Source organism: Podarcis pityusensis (assembly GCF_964106645.2).
Source record: "Podarcis pityusensis genome assembly, chromosome: 7".
Taxonomy (NCBI): domain Eukaryota; kingdom Metazoa; phylum Chordata; class Lepidosauria; order Squamata; family Lacertidae; genus Podarcis; species Podarcis pityusensis.
The window spans coordinates 37082812-37102813 of record NC_138031.1 but is presented as its reverse complement, the minus strand read 5'-3'; the positions used below and the strand labels follow the sequence as shown (position 1 = coordinate 37102813).

At 41.4% G+C, this 20002-nt stretch overlaps 1 protein-coding gene and 1 long non-coding RNA gene across 4 annotated transcripts in view; one reads left to right on the top strand and one right to left on the bottom strand.

Annotated features, from left to right (window-relative positions):
• Positions 1-19147, top strand: part of LOC308481403 — a 42738-nt gene extending 23591 nt beyond the window's left edge. The window contains exons 3-5 of the long non-coding RNA XR_013988640.1: positions 2186-2350; positions 13562-13701; positions 17524-19147. This is a non-coding gene — a long non-coding RNA (uncharacterized lncRNA). The remainder of the gene's footprint in view (positions 1-2185; positions 2351-13561; positions 13702-17523) is intronic.
• CA8 (carbonic anhydrase 8) overlaps positions 1-20002 on the bottom strand; it is a 51375-nt gene that overhangs the window by 3732 nt on the left and 27641 nt on the right. For 2 of the 3 annotated variants that reach the window (XM_081013616.1, XM_081013615.1), the window contains exons 4-8: positions 9749-9844; positions 5157-5219; positions 4830-4878; positions 4063-4175; positions 259-426 (exon numbers count right to left, since the gene is read on the bottom strand). In XM_081013616.1, coding sequence (XP_080869742.1) covers positions 292-426; positions 4063-4175; positions 4830-4878; positions 5157-5219; positions 9749-9844 — 456 coding nt within the window. In that variant the 3' untranslated portion in view covers positions 259-291. The remainder of the gene's footprint in view (positions 1-258; positions 427-4062; positions 4176-4829; positions 4879-5156; positions 5220-9748; positions 9845-20002) is intronic. The other variant, XM_081013617.1, reaches the window with a different exon arrangement.

Here is a 20002-nt window from a genome sequence, read left to right as displayed (position 1 = left end):
AAACACTGCTATTTCTATGACATGCATGACTCTCTCTTTTCTTCTCTGCTCATGATAGGGGAGACAGCACTCCTCTATCTGTAGGCCTTCAACAGTTGTGTGGAAGAGTGAATTTTGACAGGTGCAGCTTGTCCTGTAAGGATGGAGGCAAACTACACCTGCCCAAAATCTAAGTTGGACACAAACCTTAAAGAGTTCTGCCCTCTTTGCATTTGGTCTCCACTCCCACATGTCCCTTTCTATTTTGTTTTTACTTACCTACATTATGATTATTTCCATTATTTGTCTTTGCTACTGGAAGGCAGCCCTTATGACTCTGTCACTTAGTGGCTGTGTGGGTCTAAAGTTATCTCCTAGTGTTCCATCGCTGCCTTCTAGCAGTTCTGCCCCTTTAACATGTGTCCTAAGTCTTCGAAACTCTTCTATCTAATAAAAACAAGAAAACAGTTGTTGTTTTATACATCAGCTCCATTGTAAGAAAATGTTAATACTGTTTATTTTTCTCTCTCTCTAAACTATGTCCCACCATTCTACTATTTATGGTATAGCTTTTTTTTTTAAAGAAAACCTTATAAAATCAGGAATTTTATTATAATCCCTACACATTCCTACTCCAAATCCTGTAGAAAACAGGGTTTTGTTTACAAGTGAGTTTTCATATGGAAGGACTGTGACATCAGTTCAGTGCTGGTACAGATTCCTAGGCCCAGAATTCTTTAAGTGCCTTGTGTATTTTGCACCAGACTGTGGTTGGCAGATCTCAGGGTTCTAAAAAAAACAAAGTAGATCCCACAAGTTGCCTTGCCGCATTTTGACAGGGCATTCTCTATGCCCAGCTTGTGGAACTCCCTCCCTGGGAAGGTACGTCTGTCCCCATACAGGCTTTTAAACACAAATGGGCCTTTGAGACATGAGTGTTGACTGCAATTTCAGCTGGTGGTATTCTTTTAGCATATGGGTTTTTTTCTGTTTTTGTGGTATTGTAACACATTTTCATGGATTGTTTTTATGATGTTCACTGCCCTGGGTTCCTATGGGAAGCCAGGTTGTATAGAAGCAACAACAACTTCTTTACACTGATGAGCAGCAGCTTGCCAGGGCTTCAGAAGTGCTTCCCTTCCACACTTTGCTTGGAAAGCCAGGAAATGAACCTGGCACTTTTGGCATACAAAGCATGTGATTTGCTACTAAGCTCTTCCTTAAGCTGCTTTCTCCCAAAGCTCCCACTACATAATGAGCCATTTGCTTTGGGATCCACACAATAGCTGAGATGTTAAATATATATTGCTTAGACAAACCTCTGCAATATGAATTTTCTCTTTTTAACCACTTGGTTCTTATTAATGTTTTCAATTATATTTTAATGCAGTTTTTTCTGATTTTATTCTTATTAGGTTTACACCTTCTTGATATATTTTTATGAAAATGTGGGTTATATGCTAAGCAAGTACGGGCGTACCTTGGATCTCGAACGCCTTGCAACTCGAACATTTTGGCTCCTGAAGGCTGCAAACCTGGAAGCGAGTGTTCCAGTCTGTGAACGTTCTTTGGAACCCGAATGTCTAATGCAGCTTCTGCAGCTTCTGATTGAATACATGAAGCTCCTGCAGCCAATCGGAAACTGCGCCTTGGTTGTCAAACATTTTCGGAAGTCGAATAGACTTCCGGAATGGATTCTGTTTGATAACCAAGGTACGACTGAACCGTATTTTTCCATGTATAAGAAGTCCCCACATATAAGACAACCCCTATTTTTCTGAACCCAAAGTTAAGGGGAAAAATCACCCCTAAAATAGATAACATTTGCATTAGGTGTATCATATATTCCACAGGAGGTACGTTCACACCCCCATGCTTTAAAAACAACAACAACAACAATCTATTCTTGCCCTTACCCAGATGACAAATTTTACTCCTCATAGAAAATATTGCCAAGGTTTAAGAATGGGGACAGGAGGCTTCTCTGTGTGCAAGTCAGTGTAGGATCAGATTCAACTCAAGATTTATCTTCACATCGGTACAGTGCAAGAACAATGACATTTCAGAAGATAACTATAATTATGGTTGCCATCTACTTCAAAACTGACTTCTTTGAATACGCTTGTTTATTTGAGGAACAGCTTGGGTTGCTAAGATTATTGTTCCTCAGAGTAGTGCTTTTGAAATCCATATTGTTTCTTTTTAGCTTTGAAAGGCAGAATGGAGCAGCTTTCATAGAAGAGATGAAAGGAAGGAAGATGATGGAGGTTCTTGGGAGATACTTAAAAGGGAAAGTTCAGATTGTGAAGATGTTCATTGATTTTATGTCTATTTAAGTGGATTAAGAAAAAAAATAAGTTTCCCTGAAAACGTAAGTATCTTACAGAAGAACAGTAAGATCTTGAGTATCTTACAGAGAGGTAACATGCTTCAAATGAAACCTGAACTGAAACTTCACTAAGATAGTTTGATGTCATTGCAGTTTAGGAAAAAGTGCTTTCTCCAACACACTTCAAAAGTTTCAATCTTTGGAGTCTTGGAGAGATAAAGCAAACAAAAATGAGATGAGAAAAAAGCTCCATCACAGTTGCAGTACTTCTGAGTAGTACTAGGAGACCTTCAAATAAATGCATGTTGAATAGAATGCCTCACACTTGTAACAAAAGCTTTATTTTAATGATGTTTTTGATAAGGGAGAGACTAAACATCATTCAGTGGAAAGCACTTCTCAGTCCTTACCTCAGTAGAAGAAGTGAATACCAGATATACTTAACAACTGTTTACTCCGAACAACCATAACAGAACATAAATGGGCAGAGAAATCCTAAGGTGATTAGCAGGGGGAGGATCTGGCAGAGGTGCCCCTTCACTGGGTTCCTCTGATGAGGGGACTCCACCATGAGTGGCATGCGGTAAAATTTTTCATAGGGGAACAGTTAGGGCCAGAGGTGCTAGCTTGCAAGGGGCATGGGGGGGGTCAGTGTCATGCGTGGGATGTTCTAATGTCCTGACGTCATACACGTGAGCATCATGCCTCCCTCCTATGCCAGGCAGAAGCTTCCCAGGCTTTGTGAAGGAGCTGCCAGGGCTCTGACAGGATGACTGAAACTGCCTCCTTCCAAAAGCCAGATGGGCTTTGGGAAGATGGCAGGACAGCTCTTGGACCCATCAGAGACTTGCGCCTGCCTCCCTAAGCCGGGCAGAAGCTTCCCGGGCTTTGGGAAGGAGACACCAGGAGAACATTTAGGGGACTAGCCTGGTCCCCTTAGTCCAGTGACCACACTGACCACCCCCATGGGGGCCTCTGCTGCACCCACCCAAAGTGCAGCAGGTTGCAGGATACCATTGGAAGTTAAATGCTTAATGTAGAAGCACTCTCTCTCACACACATGCCAGCAAACGTTTTGGGGTGGTCTGCTTCGTTTCACATTAGCTCATCTCTTGTAGCACCCTGCTGAAATCCCATAGCTTTTTATACCACAAATATCCTGGTTTAATTTTGGTTTTGTTGCGCTACAGCCCCTCTGGATACCATTAACGTGGTAGCATTGCGGAAGTTTCAGAACAAAGTAAAGCTGAAGAAATCTACTGCTAATGCACTGTTATTTTGTCAATACTATGTTGCATAATGCATCCCCAATAGAACAGGAGCCCTGTGTCTGGCGGGGGGCGGTCAGACATAAGCAGGTGGGCATGTTCAGTACCCACAGGAACCCTCACTGCACAAACAGAGCTATTGTGTGCCTTTGTTCAAACAACTAGCAGTAATTATTTAAAGGCAAACAATGACAAGGGGCTACATTTCTTTTTTACTCTGTGATCTTTTTTTGTCTTTCCCACATATATATATATATATATATTTGGCGCATAGAATAAAAGTCAACAGAGTTCTTTTTTCCATTTCTGACCTTTCTATTGCTTTCAGTGACACAAAAGATTTAACCTTTATTTTAAAAGCCATGCTCCAACTGATCTAATGAGATCTTCAAGATGAAGCAGGTATCCTGCCCTGCAATATATTTTGCACGCTATAACCTTTCGCTCGGAATTACATTCTAAGGTCATTATAAGCACAGCCATTACCTGAAGTTGGGATACAGTTAAAGGATATCTAAATAAGATCCATGTAACACCTTCGCTGCAGGGGGGAACCGTGAGAGAGCCTTCGTACACCCAGTAATCTCGTAGGAGGGGGTCTGAAATTAAATGGAGGAGATTGGTTTGAAAACATGCCATTATGCTCCATCTTTCTTTTCAAAATCAAGGGCACAATCCTATCTTCAGTCTAGAGCTGTGCCAGGTGCAGCCGGCAGGGGGCATGTTGGAAAACAAGCTTTTGCTGCAGGCACTTCATCCCCAAACTACATCCCTGCAGAGAGATGTTGAATGGAACATCAGACTGCAGTAAACTGCATCTGAATGCTTTTCCCAAGAAGGGTCTAAGATGGGCTGCAATCCCCACTGGCATGAGATACTCTCCTCTCGTCATGGACTACCAGCAAGGGATTTCACTAGCATGCCCCTTCTCAGTTTATGTGTCTCTCTGCGCAACACCAGAACAAGGGCTTTCCTCAGTAAAGCCCAGATTTCCCCAAATCCAGGCAGTCTGAGCAGGTCAGATATGAGGTCAGTCTGTGCTCCTCACTTGCTGCCATCATTGTGCAAGGTGCATTCCATGGCCAGGTAACTACCTTCTAAAGAGGAAACATGCCTAGAGCAGCCATGGTACAGCCGTGGGTTTGCCTCCATCAAAGCTTTCAGGGTCTGGCTGCAGGCACTGGCAGCACCACTCTTGGCCTCTATAGTCTTTTGTGCATGCATGGTTTAGTGGCATACAAATAAGCACTTACCTGGTAATAATGTGTTGGGATTAAAACACGGTATTGACTTGGACTTTCCCTGAAAATTTAACAGAAATCAGTCTTGTCTCTCTTGTTTTTAAGAGAGAGCAGATTTTGAAACAATTGACTATCTAATAAAAATACCAAATTATAAGATAAATTATTTATCAAACTCTCTCTCTCTTTTTTTAAAGTGCTTCTATTTTTACAAAATTATGCCGCCTATGTTGGATATAGCTAAGCTACTTAATAAATCAGAGAACTCAAATGTAGCCTGCAGCTATCATACTTAGTTCATTTCAAAACATTTTTAGAAAGCAGAATTAACAGCTTTACCTTATATTGGATGTCTTGCAGAATTTCAGTAACAGCCTTCAGGCCTGAATGCTCTTTTCCTATCTGAAACATAATGCACAATAAATAAAGATAAACACACAGTATTCCCTCCTCTGATGAAACACAGGTTTCAAAGTTCTCAATAAGTGAAGTCAGTTCCGTATTCATTTCCACCAAATTGGATGACCTTTTGCATGACGTTCAAGCAAAGATGCAGAATGAAGTAATTGACAAAAAGGTAAATAGAGTGGACAAGATAAAAACAAGAGTACCAAGCTATCAAACTTCAGGATAAGCCAACTTGCCTATTTTTGCCTTAATGTTTCAGTAATTATCATATGTTATGTCATAATCAAGCATCATTGCGTGACATAGAGAGCAAGGTTATCGTTTGCTCATCTCCCAAAAGTACACGGATAAAGTTCAGATCTTTGGCTCCTCTTGTTCTGAGTGGATCTGCACATTACAAAGAGGGCAAGAGTAAATTATTTTACTCCTGGCACTGTATCCTGCCCTTCCTCTGAGCAGTTCAAGGTGGCCTATATATATATATATATACTCCCCACGCCCCCCATCTTACCTCACAACCACCTTAGGTGACTAGCCCAAGATTACGGTACCTGCAGAGTTTGAGCCCCAGTTCAAATCTGATATAACCTACTACACAACTAGCACAACTAACTACTACACAGGTAGCTGAAGACCATATGCTATGAACCATGAGGATAATGTGCATGCCAACACCATACACCTCACTCGGGGTTTTGAGAGCTAGAAGTCTTTACAGAGAGCTGGTTCATTGTGACTGAAGAGGTCAGTATGGTTTCACTGAAAGCTGCCTTATACCATATATCCGGAGAAGGCCAGGAAGTCAGCCCTTCAGTCACTTCAGTCATGTTGCGGGGGGTCCTGTGTACATATGGGGCTTCCATAACTCATGAGTAGGGTTGGAGGAGAACTTCAATCAGTTCACATTTAAAACTGAATTTGTCCAATTTGCACTTTCAAAAAATAATAATATGAGAACCATATCAAAGACATTCGTCAGCAGTTGCACTTATCAGAATTTTGCAGTATAATTCTACAACCCAACAACACTTGTGAACATGTGTAAATCAGGGAGAAATGTAAATAAAAATGAATGCATTGCTGAAAATAACTTACAGAAATGCATTATGTTAGGGGAAATTGCTTGCAAAAATGTGTATGTTGGTCAAAACTGCATCCAGAACTGTGGTTATTAGGAGAAATCCTTCAGGATTTTAAAAAAAGAAAAATTCACAACTTGCTGGACAAATGTGGAGAACTGAATTTAAGATTGATAAAAATTAGAAACTAAGAAAACTCAAATGTGCCAAGCCTTCCCTCACCCCTCATGATAAAGTAAATGGAGGACACTCCCATCTCAACATTGCAGGGTACACGGGACTCTTGTCAGAAGATTTCTGTTACTTTACATAAATTTGTTTCAGATGCCAAATTCAAACAACATGTTTAGAAGCATTTCAAGTGTCAAAACATTCACCCCAACCCAGCAAGAGGGATCTGTATGGTTAAACAACCTTATACATGTGTTGCCAGTGCAGACGTACCAATGCAGATTGCCATCTGTTCAGCTTAGCATCAGATTTGCTTTAAGCCATAGGCCATAACAAGAAAAATGTCAGACAAAAGTAACCACTTAAGCAATAAATAAATAAATCTCAGCGATCAGGGAACAGAGACACAAAAAGCAACTTTGAAACGTACACAGAAAGTTCTTTAAGAGCTTGCTTCTTGATTACTATCCATTTACGAGAATTGTAATTGTTTTGCGGCTGTCAAGGCAAAAGTAGACATGGTGCCAGGAATGCCTTTGTTTTCATTGGCCAGAAGAAATTCTAATTTTATGCAGTGTTGACCAATATTCCTCATTTTTCAGCTGCTTGATAAGAAAGCTATTCCTTGAATATTTCAATGTAATGGAGGAAACTGTCTCATACTGAGTAACCCCACCGCTCAGGCAGAGATGTCTCCTAGCCCTGCCTGGAGATGCTGGGGACTGAAACAGGACAACTACAGCTGGATGAAATCTGCTGAGTGAAGTTGGTTTTCTTCTAGTAGGCCATTAAGCAAAGGGCACCCAACTCTCCATCCAGTTTAAGGATGCAGTGCAGAAACATTTTCAATTAAAATAAAAATACTGAGCAACTCAAAAAAGAAAAAAGGGGTGGGTGGGAGCCCCTTGATTAAATTGAATTGAAAAAGTGGAGAGAGATTATTAAGCTAAAGAGTTTTATTTCACAATTTTACATAACTTTCTGAGTAACTCCAAGGTTAGTTCTGCTGAAATTGGAAGGCCGCTTCAGAAGCAATTATGGAAGAGTCCTCTAGGATACAAAACCGAGTGAACTGAGAGCTGCTTCCATTATTTTTAACGGTCCTATTTCTGCATCAGGACCAAAATCAATACACTTTTACATTCAAACAGTCTTGGAGGCATTTATAATCATATTATAAAACATGACATATTAATAGAAGCAAAAAAAAAAACCCTAACCCAGAATCAATTTGAAACATAAAGGACAACTTTCCCCACCCCATCCATACAATATTGAAAAGGCACAACTAGTTATGAAAAGGCAGCCTTCACCAACCTGGTGCCCCCTTGATATTTGAAACTACAATTCCCATCAACTGGCATCAATGTGTTCTTGCTGGCTTGGGCTGATAGGAATTGAAGCTCAAAATATGTGAAGGGCAGAGGAGTAGCCCAACCACCTGTTTGGGCTGCATAGAAGTCTTAGAACAAGATTTGTGTAGTCTTCTTTGGCAACTCTGCTTCCATAGCATACAAGGTAATTTGTTCTGGCTAAAACTGCAATCCTAAGCATACTTAAAGGTAAAGTGACCCCTGACCATTAGGTCCAGTCGTGACCGACTCTGGGGTTGTGGCACTAATCTCACTTTATTGGCCGAGGGAGCCGGTGTACAGCTTCAGGGTCATGTGGCCAGCATGACTAAGCAGCTTCTGGCGAACCAGAGCAGCGCACGGAAACGCTGTTTACCTTCCCTTTATCTACTTGCACTTTGAGGTGCTTTCGAACTGCTAGGTTGACAGGAGCAGGGACCGAGCAACGGGAGCTCACCCCGTCGCGGGGATTCGAACCACCAGCCTTCTGATCAGCAAGTCCTAGGCTCTGTGGTTTAACCCACAGCGCCACCTGCGTCCTTAAGCATACTTACTTGGAAGTAAATTGAAGTCAGTAGGGCTTACTTCCACATAAACATAGTTAGGGTCATTGTGCACAAATATGATTCATAAAGGAGCATTTGCCTAGTACTTAAAACAATAAACACTTGTGAATTCTTCTGGAGTAAAGTTGTTTTTCACAGAAACCCCAAACAACCATTACACCCATATCCAGTGCTTTTTTCTAGGGGGACGCAGGGGGACGCATACTTCTAAACATTTTCTGAATGTTTGGCCTCATTGAGGGGCAGTATTTCAATATGAGTAGGAAAATGAGAGTACCCCTAAACATTTTTTTAGGGGGGGAAAGCACTGCCCACATCCCTTTCACTTTGACATAATCAAACCATTCTTTCTCTGTATATATTCCAAGCACCTAAACAGATAAGCAGCATATTTTGTGTAAAGTTGAATTTAGATCGGCAATTTATATCTTAATATAAAACACCATTCTCACTTAGGAATGTTGGAGAATTCGGGGGGGGGATGGAAAGAGGAAGGGAAATTGACATCAGTTTGCATGTTTGTCTGTGGTCAGGAACAGAAGTCTCTTCGGTGAATATGATTGGTAGTAGTTCACATCATCCTTGTTAGTACACAAACAATACGTAATTAATGACTTAAAAAACATTTTGGCATTTCCTTTACGTGGAAATGAAAGGAAGTTACATAAATAGTTATACAAGTCATCCAACTTACATTAAATAGCAGACAGCAAGATGATTAACACAGTATTTGGCAGAAACCAAAGTGCAGTGGAATGGAAACAGTGCTGATGGAGATGAAAACAGATCAGAATGGGAATTGCTGCCTTCATTCATTGCATTATTTCTGTTCTGATTGCTGTATGTCATCTACAAACTCAAATAAGCTACAAAGCTGAACTTTGAAAACCATATTCATGCTCTTCTGCAAAGAGATAAGCTCTGCCATATCATTAAAAATAAGTCCATTTGCAGCTGTCCTTATTTGAAATATTGTCACTGCAAATCTTAAGTTTCTTTAACCAAGTCATTAAATCTGATCCATTTTGATCTTTCTAAAGTATAGATTTGTTCTAATGCCCACTACAAAACAAAAAATTATGTTATTTTCTCACCAGCCCACTAATAACCCCACACAATCATTTTCATTTCCAGGGACAATTTATAACCTAAGTTTGACTATGTTCAGAATACCTTTCTCTTTCTTCTCTTAAACCTAGTATTTCAAAATATTCTACTGCACATATTATGACATTTTTTGAACACCCCGTTTACAAGAAATAGTCATGATAAATGGGCATGAGCTGCCTGTGGCAAAAAAGCAACTAATGGATTTAGTGATGATTATGATTATGACAAAGACAGCAGAAAGTTACCTGCACAAATAAAGCAATAATGGCTATGCCGTTCTTCTTCCCCACTGCTTCATCAATGTTGTGGTACATTGTGGAGTTCCAGTGAACTAGATGGAGCTAGAGAGAGAAACAGAGAGGGAGTTACAATATTTTTGTCCTATCTTAGCAGAGGAATTTCCAAAATGGTTCACAAAACAAATTTTAAAACTATTACACAGTAATATAGCATCATCAAACATACTAAAAAAAAACCCCAAGCAAACACTGTAAAAGCCATAATAAATCAGCACACTCCTTACGGGGAAATATTATTTCCCCACTGCACCTGAAAAAAAGGAGTTTGCGCCAGACTTGCTCTTTTGGAATTTGGGATGCTCCATCAGAAAAGCCCTTGTCTAGTAGCCACGCACCTAAGCACAAAAGGGAATGGGAAGCTATAGCAGGCCTTCTAATAATATCAGTAAATTTGGCCAAGTTTACATAGAAAAAGGACACCCTTCAGATACCCTAGCCCTGGGACTCCTCTACACATGGTTTTTAACACTAAAAATGAGTTTTAAAGGGTTATGATATAGCCCATGGGTAGACAAACTAAGGCCCGGGGGCCGGATCCAGCCCAATTGCCTTCTAAATCCAGCCCACAGACAGTCTGGGAATCAGCATGTTTTTACATGAGTAGAATGTGTGCTTTTATTTAAAATGCATCTCTGGGTTATTTGTGGGGCATAGGAATTCATTCATATATTTTTTTCAAAATATATTCCGGCCCCCCACAAGGTCTGAGGGACAGTGGACCGGCCCCCTGCTGAAAAAGTTTGCTGGCCCCTGATATAGCCATATACAGTGGTACCTCGGGTTAAGTACTTAACTCCTTCTGGAAGTCCGTTCTTAACCTAAAATTGTACTTAACCTGAAGCACAACTTTAGCTAATGGGGCCTCCCGCTGCTGCTGCACTGCTGGAGCACGATTTCTGTTCTCATCCTGAAGCAAAGTTCTTAACCCGAGGTATTATTTCTGGGTTAGGGGAGTCTGCAACCTGAAGTGTATGTAACCTGAAGTGTATGTAACCTGAGGTACCACTGTAATGTTCTTTAGAATGTTAATGATGTGTTATCAGAATGTGACACCAGAGGGTGCTGCAGAGCTTGCCCCGTCAAATAAGTGGGTAGACCTTGTAGAAAAGGAAGTGAAAACAAATGCCCTTATGTTTTAAAGTGATATAAAAAAAAATATCGTTCTAAGAACATTTAAAGAGTGAGTATAGATCCAGCCCTGGAGTGTTTAGGGCTTTCTCAGTTGTATTCCCACTGACAGTAGCTGGCAGCTAACGTGCAGATCTTATCTGCCCCATTCCTCCCCCTTGAGCCTTGCCCAGGGTGAGAGGCAAGCGTCCATAAGCAGGAATGGCTCCCTTGTGCCATTAAGCCCAGCTGCTGCCTACCAGAGGCCGGAATTGCCCGCTAGGTGTGCAAGAAGAGTATATCACTGCATCTACTCTCAGAATTTGCAATAATATTTTGCAAGTCTTGTTAACATGTGATAAAGGTATGTTAAGTGTCTTAATCAAGTATATGTTACAAAATGAAAAATGAATAGTGAAACCCAAGCTTCCAAAATTTAAGTGCCTAATTCTAAAGTACTCACCACCAGGGCTGATCTACCCATAAAGGCAAGGTGAGGCAACTGCCTCAGGCAACCACCTTAGGCAACAGGGGCCACAGGGGCCACAGATCCCAATACAGTGGTACCTCGGGTTAAGAACTTAATTCGTTCTGGAGGTCTGTTCTTAACCTGAAACTGTTCTTAACCTGAAACTGTTCTTAACCTGAAGCACCACTTTAGCTAATGGGGCCTCCCACTGCCACCGTGCCGCCAGAGCACGATTTCTGTTCTCATCCTGAGGTAAAGTTCTTAACCCAAGGTACTATTTCTGGGTTAGCGGAGTCTGTAACCTGAATCATATGTAACCTGGGGTACCACTGTATAGATCATTATTCCCCCCTCCCCCCCTTTCCTGATGTATTTCTTCACTTGCCCCTACTTTCCTGGCAGAGAGAGGGACACCATTTTGTGGTTCACCTCAGGCACCAAAATGTCTTGGGCTGGCCCTACTCGCCACCAGCTAGTTAAGTGCTGGACACTGAAAAAATCTTCACCTGTAATCATAGTATACTTTCCTTTGAGATAGATATATATATATATATATATATATCTTCAGATTAAACAATATACAATTATACATCAGGTACTTATTACCCAGCTTGGTATTCAGAAAGAGTGGCATGTTGATGAATATGAAGAAGCAAATTATGCTGTTATACTTCGCTCTTTTCAATTGTTTGTCAATTTTACAAGCATGCTTAATTCTACCTTTGACTAATGTTAAATGATCCATTTAAATACCAAATCCTATGTTGACATTTCAGCCCCCCAGTCTCTTCTACAGGAAAAGCAATAGAAATGAAACCACATTATTCAGGTGGGATATTGAAGTCTATGTGTAATGGGTGCCCCAAGACAAAATGGCAAATTTAGGTTGCACAATTACGGTTGATTTGGTGCTCTTGCAGAACAAACCCAGTTTCTCCTCTGCTCCTAAATCAGACAAGAAAAGTAATGGGAAAATGAACTGGAAAGTGTAGGATATGCAATGTCAGTCAAATCTGTACTACACATTTAAAGCACTATTATACTACTTTCAGTGTCATAGGGAATCCTAAAAACTGCAGTTTAAAGGTGCTGATCACACAAAGCTACAATTCCCAGCACCTTGAACAAACTACAGTTTCTAGAATTAATTCCCCATAACTATTAAATTTATATGAGGCCACATGCACACCATACATTTAAATCACTATGATACCACTTTAAACAGCTTCCCCTAAAGAATTCTGGGAGCTGTAGTTTGTTAAGAGAGTTGCTAACAGTTGTTAAGAAGACCCTATTCCCATCCCAGAGCAATGTGCAGAGCGGTTTAACTCTCTCCACAGAGAATTCAGGGGTTTGTAATTCCCAGTATAATTTGGGGGAAGCCATGACTGTTTATGGATGTGGGTGGCGCTGCGGGTTAAACCACAGAGCCTAGGACTTGCTGATCAGAAGGTCGGTGGTTCGAATCCCAGCAACGGGTTGAGCTCCCGTTGCTCGGTCCCTGCTCCTGCCAACCTAGCAGTTCAAAAGCATGTCAAAGTGCAAGTAGATAAATAGGTACCGCTCCGGCGGGAAGGTAAACGGCGTTTCCGTGCGCTGCTCTGGTTCGCTAGAAGCGGCTTAGTCATGCTGGCCACATGACCCGGAAGCTGTACGCCGGCTCCCTCGGCCAATAAAGCGAGATGAGCGCCGCAACCCCAGAGTCGGTCACGACTGGACCTAATGGTCAGGGGTCCCTTTACCTTTACCTTATAACTGTTTAAAGTGGTATCATAGTGCTTTAAATGTATGGTGTGCATGTGGCCTAAGAGGTGGGCGTGACCGTCATCTGACCTCTCTGCAAATGATTTGGAATGAATGCTTATTAAATAGTCAAAAAGAAATCAGGATGTATGCTTAATAAGCAGGTCCATCTGGAAGCAACCTGCATCTAATCTCCTGGAAAGAAATCAAGATTAATGCTCAATGAATGGCTTGTCTAGGATTGTGCCTTTTATCGATTGCTTTTGCTCTTGATCGCCACAAGAGGGCACTCATGCCGCCTGACGAGCATAATATATAGAGCGCGAAAAAGAAACTCCATGTATGGAAAGAAACTCATTGAATTAAAGAGTTAACGTTTTAGCTACTGACCCTATTGGGAAAACAATGCTCAGTTCCACTCCTATTGTTATCTTGTTAAGGTCAACATATACCTTGCCACCAGCGGCTGTAACAATGCTCCAATGGACAATAACCAAGTTTAGAGTGACCACTTTCCTGAGTCTCATTGCCCCTCTTGGATGGCACTACCACGACTTTCATGACGGGTCACATTTGAGAGGTAAGGATCTGAAGCAGACTCCCTCCCCACCCCCGCACCGAAGTCCCCAAAACTAATATATATCTGGGAGTTATTTTAGGATTCTTAAAAGAAAAGTATGTTTGTTTGTGTGCTCCATAAATGAGAGAAAATATTGTACTCCCCATTAAAAAGAGCCTAACTATTTTGTGCAGGGCAATCACATTTTATCTTTTAACCTGAAACACAAAACTTACTTAGCATACTCCCCAAAAAATTGAGAGTAAGGCTCTGTATACACTGTCCTGTTTAATCTGCATCCGGGGCACTCCTGCTGCTGGTTTAGTCACCATATCGATCCTGTTGTTTCTTAGCTTTGCTTTAAGCAGGTAACGTTGTACTGAGATGGGCACTGGTTGTCGCTTTGATTTTAATTTACAGTTTTAACTGTTTTGCTTTGCTTTGGGACACACCCAGAGAATTCCTGTTTAGGGAAGTGATATAAATGTAGTTAATACATGAACAGACCCAATGTAACTGGCTTGTCCATGTTGCTACCCTCCCATGGCCAGCTATTCCGCATTGAACCAACTAAAAACAAGCAAGTCTGGTTTCCTTTCATGCACATAAAGTTCTGTTGGGTGGGTGTGTGCATATCCAATCATACTTGGAACATTTGGTCCTCTTCCTACTGATATTAATTCTGCTACATCTTTCTTGTCATCCGTGGCCTTGAGAGGTCTTCTGCTAACTCCAGCAGAGTACTTGGCCCCTTCCTAATTCCTCATTTTTGCTAGTAAGGCAATATTTTTGAGGACATATGTTCTCCAATTAAGCCATTTCATTTCTGTCCTTGAAGGACCTTACGTTGGCATTCATGACTCTCCTCTTCCACATTTTACCCTCGCAACCCTGAGACCTAGGCTGACAGGGAATAGCCCAAGGTCACCCAGGAAGATTTCATAAATGAATGGTGATTTTAACCCTGTCCTACTGCACTCTAATCCATTTACTATCACCCCACATTCTGGAAAGAAGGCATAGAAGTGAGTAAGTTGGTGGCAGGAGGAATAAAAGTTTAGAGGGGACTTTGTTAATAGTTCTGTGTGGCAGCTTTAAGACTCCAGTTCAGGCTCCAGTCCTATCTGGGAGCGATCCCCATGGAATTTAATGGGGCTTACTTCTGAGTAATATATGGTTATTGCAACATTATCCCATACTAGACATTGTGACAGCAGGGACCACTTCTAAACCAAGGTTGGGAACACACACATACACATATATATATAGATCATTTTATATATCTTCCATTCCTGCATATTTTATAACTATTCAAGTCAGTTTTCCATTTTTAGACCATTCAAACATTAATTACGCGGTTGAATTTATCTTAATGCAACCAGCGTTTTCAATTGTGTACAATTATTTTCCATATATTCAGTAAGTGTTTTCCACTCTTCTTTAAATATAAGTTCTTCTTGTTCTTTTATTTTATGTGTTAAACCTGTAAGTTGCCAATCCTCTTTGTCTGGGACCTCGCTTATTTTCCATTTGGGGGCTAACAAAACACAGACCACTGTTGTTACATACATAAATAAGCTTTTCTGACACCTTGGAATTTCTGTCTGGGTTATTCCTAATAAAAAGGACTCTGGTCTTTTGGGGAAGGTAATTGTAAACATTTTTTCCAACTCATTATAAATCATTTCCCAATATTCTTTTACTTTTTTACATGTGTCCAGAGGAGGGCAACCAAAATGGTCAAAGGCCTGGAAACGATGCCTTATGAGGAACGGCTAAGAGAGCTGGGCATGTTTAGCCTGGAGAAGAGGAGGTTAAGGGGTGATATGATAGCCATGTTCAAATATATAAAAGGATGTCACATAGAGGAGGGAGAAAGGTTGTTTTCTGCTGCTCCAGAGAAGCGGACACGGAGCAATGGATCCAAACTACAAGAAAGAAGATTCCACCTAAACATTAGGAAGAACTTCCTGACAGTAAGAGCTGTTCGACAGTGGAATTTGCTGCCAAGGAGTGTGGTGGAGTCTCCTTCTTTGGAGGTATTTAAGCAGAGGCTTGACAACCATATGTCAGGAGTGCTCTGATGGTGTTTCCTGCTTGGCAGGGGGTTGGACTCGATGGCCCTTGTGGTCTCTTCCAACTCTATGATTCTATGATTCTATGATTCTATGTCCACCACATATGAAAAAAGGCCCCCTCCTTTTCTTTACATGTCCAACACATATCTGATTGTACTTTATATATCATAGCCAACCCTGCTCGGAGTTAGGTACCATCTATGAATCATTTTCAAATAGTTAAGGTTGGACATTTTTCAGGTGAGTTAGGCACTAAGGGCTGTAGTGTCTACACCTTTGCATAGAATGAGAATGGGAAGAAAACCAGAACTTTGGCTTGCCCATGTGACCACACAGGCCCTGCCTACATGGCCACTTTGGGCACACGCCACCCTACCAGGTCTAGGGGTTGTCAGACACTACAGCTTAGCCTAGCACCTCTTTTTAGATAGTGGGTCTGTTAGATAATTAAGCTGTACAACCCTTCTGAAATTCACAGCAATATTTAACCTGTTGCAGCTGTTCATGAAATCATCCGATTCATCTTTGAATAGATGCGGGGAGCAACATGGATGCATGGAGATATAATACACACATATACATATTGCACTGATTTGACTATATGGCTAGTAAACATCAATAACTGATGTGAATATGAACATGCATCTTTTCAAATAGCAGACTCAGATTCCAGGAATTTGCCATTATGTTGCACTGTGTCATCCATCACTCACAGTACAAACAAGCCAAAGATACCAGAAAAACAAGTGAAGGTTATGTACAAGTTGCTCAATCTAAGACTTTGATTTACAGTAGTTCCAAAGTTACTAAGGAACAAAAACATACACAAAAAGCCACACAGGTATTGTGCTACTGAATTATTTCAAGTAGAAGTGGATTGGGTTCTGAAAAAAATATTTGGCTGAATCAGCAAACATTTACAGAAAATAGTTACAATATTTGAGAGAGGGTCTTCTATGCCATATAGTTGTTTGTGTTTAAAATAGAGGGAAATATGAAATTTTAAGCAGCTAAATATCCCAGTTGTGGCTGGTACAAAATTGGAAATGTAGGAAGGGGAGGAAATGTTTCTTCTTTGGAAAAATTACATGCAAATAGCATAGTTCCCTGTGGAGATTATGGACTCTCCTTCCTTGAAGGTTTTTAATCCTTCCTTTTAAGGTTGGACGGCCATTTGTCACGGATGCTTTAGTTGCAGGGGGTTGGACTAGATGACCCTTGGGGGCTCTTCCAGCTCTACAGTTCTATGACTTCAAACTTTTATGGGTGCTTCCACATGAGGATTTATTGTAGTATCAGTGCTGCTCATGCATGAAAGGGTTTTTTGTGTGTATTTTGGCAGAATTTCTGTGGGTGCATTGGCATCAAAATGCCAGCCTGCATTCCACCCCCTCCATTTAATCTGGATTTACCCTCTGAAAAGATGGCAAGTTTAAAAATGCTGCTCCCACTTACCTGCTTGCAATATCCAATGAGCCATTTAGAAGTGCTCTGTATTTTGGAATATCAGAACAATTACCATATTTTCAATATCAAAAGAAAATGGCCTGGGGAAAAGCAGTTCTTTAAATGGACTCTCAGTACTACTGATGAAGTTTCAGGGGAAGTTTTTCTCATTTAAAACAAAGCTCACGGTATTTAGACAGTATTTGCTTTTGAAAAATAAGTTTCATATTTTTAATGCGGGGCTTGCAAAGGTTGTGAGTTCAGAGAACAGAAATATTATATTAAGATCTAAGAGCATGCACTTTAACCCTGTTACCAGAATACACACCAAGAAGCCCAGCCAGGAAATACTATCTCAGGTGCCTGAACTCAGACATCCAGGAATACAAACTGAAGATTGAAATGTAGCTCTCTTGTTCCTCCAAACTGTTCCTAGCTGACCATATCCTCCAAAGAGCAATGAGGTCAATATGAACCCCGCCTCTCTCATTTCCTTCCGTCATTCTTGAAAAGTACATCATTTGTGACAAGCTTCTATGTAGCAATGCCCTATGAAAAAGCCACAGCTCGTTTCCTCTTACTACAGCACCCCAAACAAATGTAAGCATATTGCAATTTGCACACTAAGGCAAGAACGTTGATAATTAGCTCTGCAATCATGGATTGTACCCAGGGAAAGATGAGGCACTCATCTCTCACACTGCATTGGACTGGAAGCAAGTGGAAGCATTTCTCCCTTGAATGCAGGAAAAAGCTTGCTTCCTTTCCAGGCCAATCTGAATTTGATCTACCACCTCAAAGGACAGCTTCACCAAGCAGGAGATGGAAATCTCCTGGTATTGCAAAGCAGGCCTAGGTACACTTGCCCTGGGCCTCAGAGGGCTAAGCCCTTGGGTGTCCTGCCAGGAACCGGCTGCTTTTCTGTTTGAGTTTATAACTGCGTTCAAACAAGACTCCTTCCTTGGGCCTCAGACAAGCTTTGCAGGCACCTGGTGTAGAGTGATCTGCAGGCAGCCAGAGACCATGGGAGCTTTTGACAAGTTAGTACAGCTGAGAAAGGTCCCTCTTTCAAAAGCTTTGACACTGGATTGCTCAGAGTAGTGCACAGGAAGGGCCTACCACAAAGAAAACCACACAGTGTGGGACAAAAGCTCACGATCCCTTTCGCTAGGTGTGGGCATTTGTCCCTGACAGTGGTTTTAAGGGGTGCAGATTTTTTCCCCCATTGATGCAATTCAAATGGAGACAGTTGAATTGAATTTGCTGCTGGCAAAAACACAAAAGGAAAGAAGAACCACAGGTAGAAGACAAACAGCCCACTATCACCACCACCAAGGAGCCCCGGGCCAAAAAAAAATTAAAAGACCTGGGTAGACATTTGCTTCTCATTTGTTTGCTTCCTCCTTTTCCTTTCCTGGAATTTGAAGGGAATGGGTGGGAAAAAATGAGTATTGGAGGAAAGGCAAGTAGGAGGCAAGAAGTTGGGGGTGCTTCTCCAGGGGGTCCTGGTGCTTACCTCTTCTTTAAGAATCCCAGAGCTATACATATTCAGGCCCAAGCTCAAGGAGTTTTCATCACATTTATGGTATATGAGCAGGACTTGAAACAGAAACTATGGTAGGAAGCTGACTCAATAAGTTCAGCTGTTTCTCTCCCACCCCCTTTGAAAGGTGGGTTCACATCATTTGCTAGAAGTATAAGAAACTGGTAAGGACACAGTGACCCTGGATCTGGGCACCAGACGCCAGCACATCACAGGAAGTCTGTGGCAATTCCACGCCATTAGTCCAGACAGACTGAAGAGGCTTAGAGCAGAGGTCTCAGCACCCATTGCACGAAACCAAGAGTAGTAGAGGGATTCAGATGGTAGGTCCTTCCTCTTCCTAGAAGCACATTTCCTTCAGCATTCATTTTAAAGCATATTTAAAGCACATGACTCCCCCCCCCCCCCGAGTCCTGGAAGCAGTAGTGTTATGTACTGAGTTGAATGGGATCCAAACTGCAGCAGTCTGATTGGTCCTAGAACAATAGGATCCAAATTGCAGCAGTCTGATTGGTCCTAGAACAATAGGATCCAAATTGCAGCAGTCTGATTGGTCCTAGAACAATAGGATCCAAACTGCAGCAGTCTGATTGGTCCTAGAACAATAGGATCCAAATTGCAGCAGTCTGATTGGTCCTAGAACAATAGGATTCAGAATGCAGCAGTCTGATTGGTCCTAGAACAATGCAGCAGTATGATTGGTTGGCAGGAACCACCCAATCATGCTCCAGATATAAGTGAATCCACAACCTGATTGGCTTACAGTAGAATTCCAGAATTAGCCATGTTAAGGGTGTTTGGAACTATGGTTCCCAGGGTTCTTTGGGGGAAGTGATGTGCTTTAAACTTATGATGTATACGCTTAAACCAGGCATAGGCAAACTCGACCCTCCAGATGTTTTGAGACTACAGTTCCCACCATCCCTGACCACTGGTCCTGTTAGCTAGGGATGATGGGAGTTGTAGTCCCAAAACATCTGGAGGGACGAGTTTGCTGTGCCTACTTACACCTATAGGTGCTATAGGTGTAGGAAGAAGCAGCTATTGAGAAATACATCATTGTGAAGTAGGATGACAAAATTCTGGATGCTCCAAAACATTTTTCTGCCTTTTGCATCATACAGTTAAATGATGGGTAGATCCACAACAAAAATTCAAAGAACATCCAATGCACTTTTAAAACACATTACATTCCTCAAAGAATCCTGGGAACTGTAGTTTTGTCCTTACAGAAATACATTTGCCAGCACCCTTA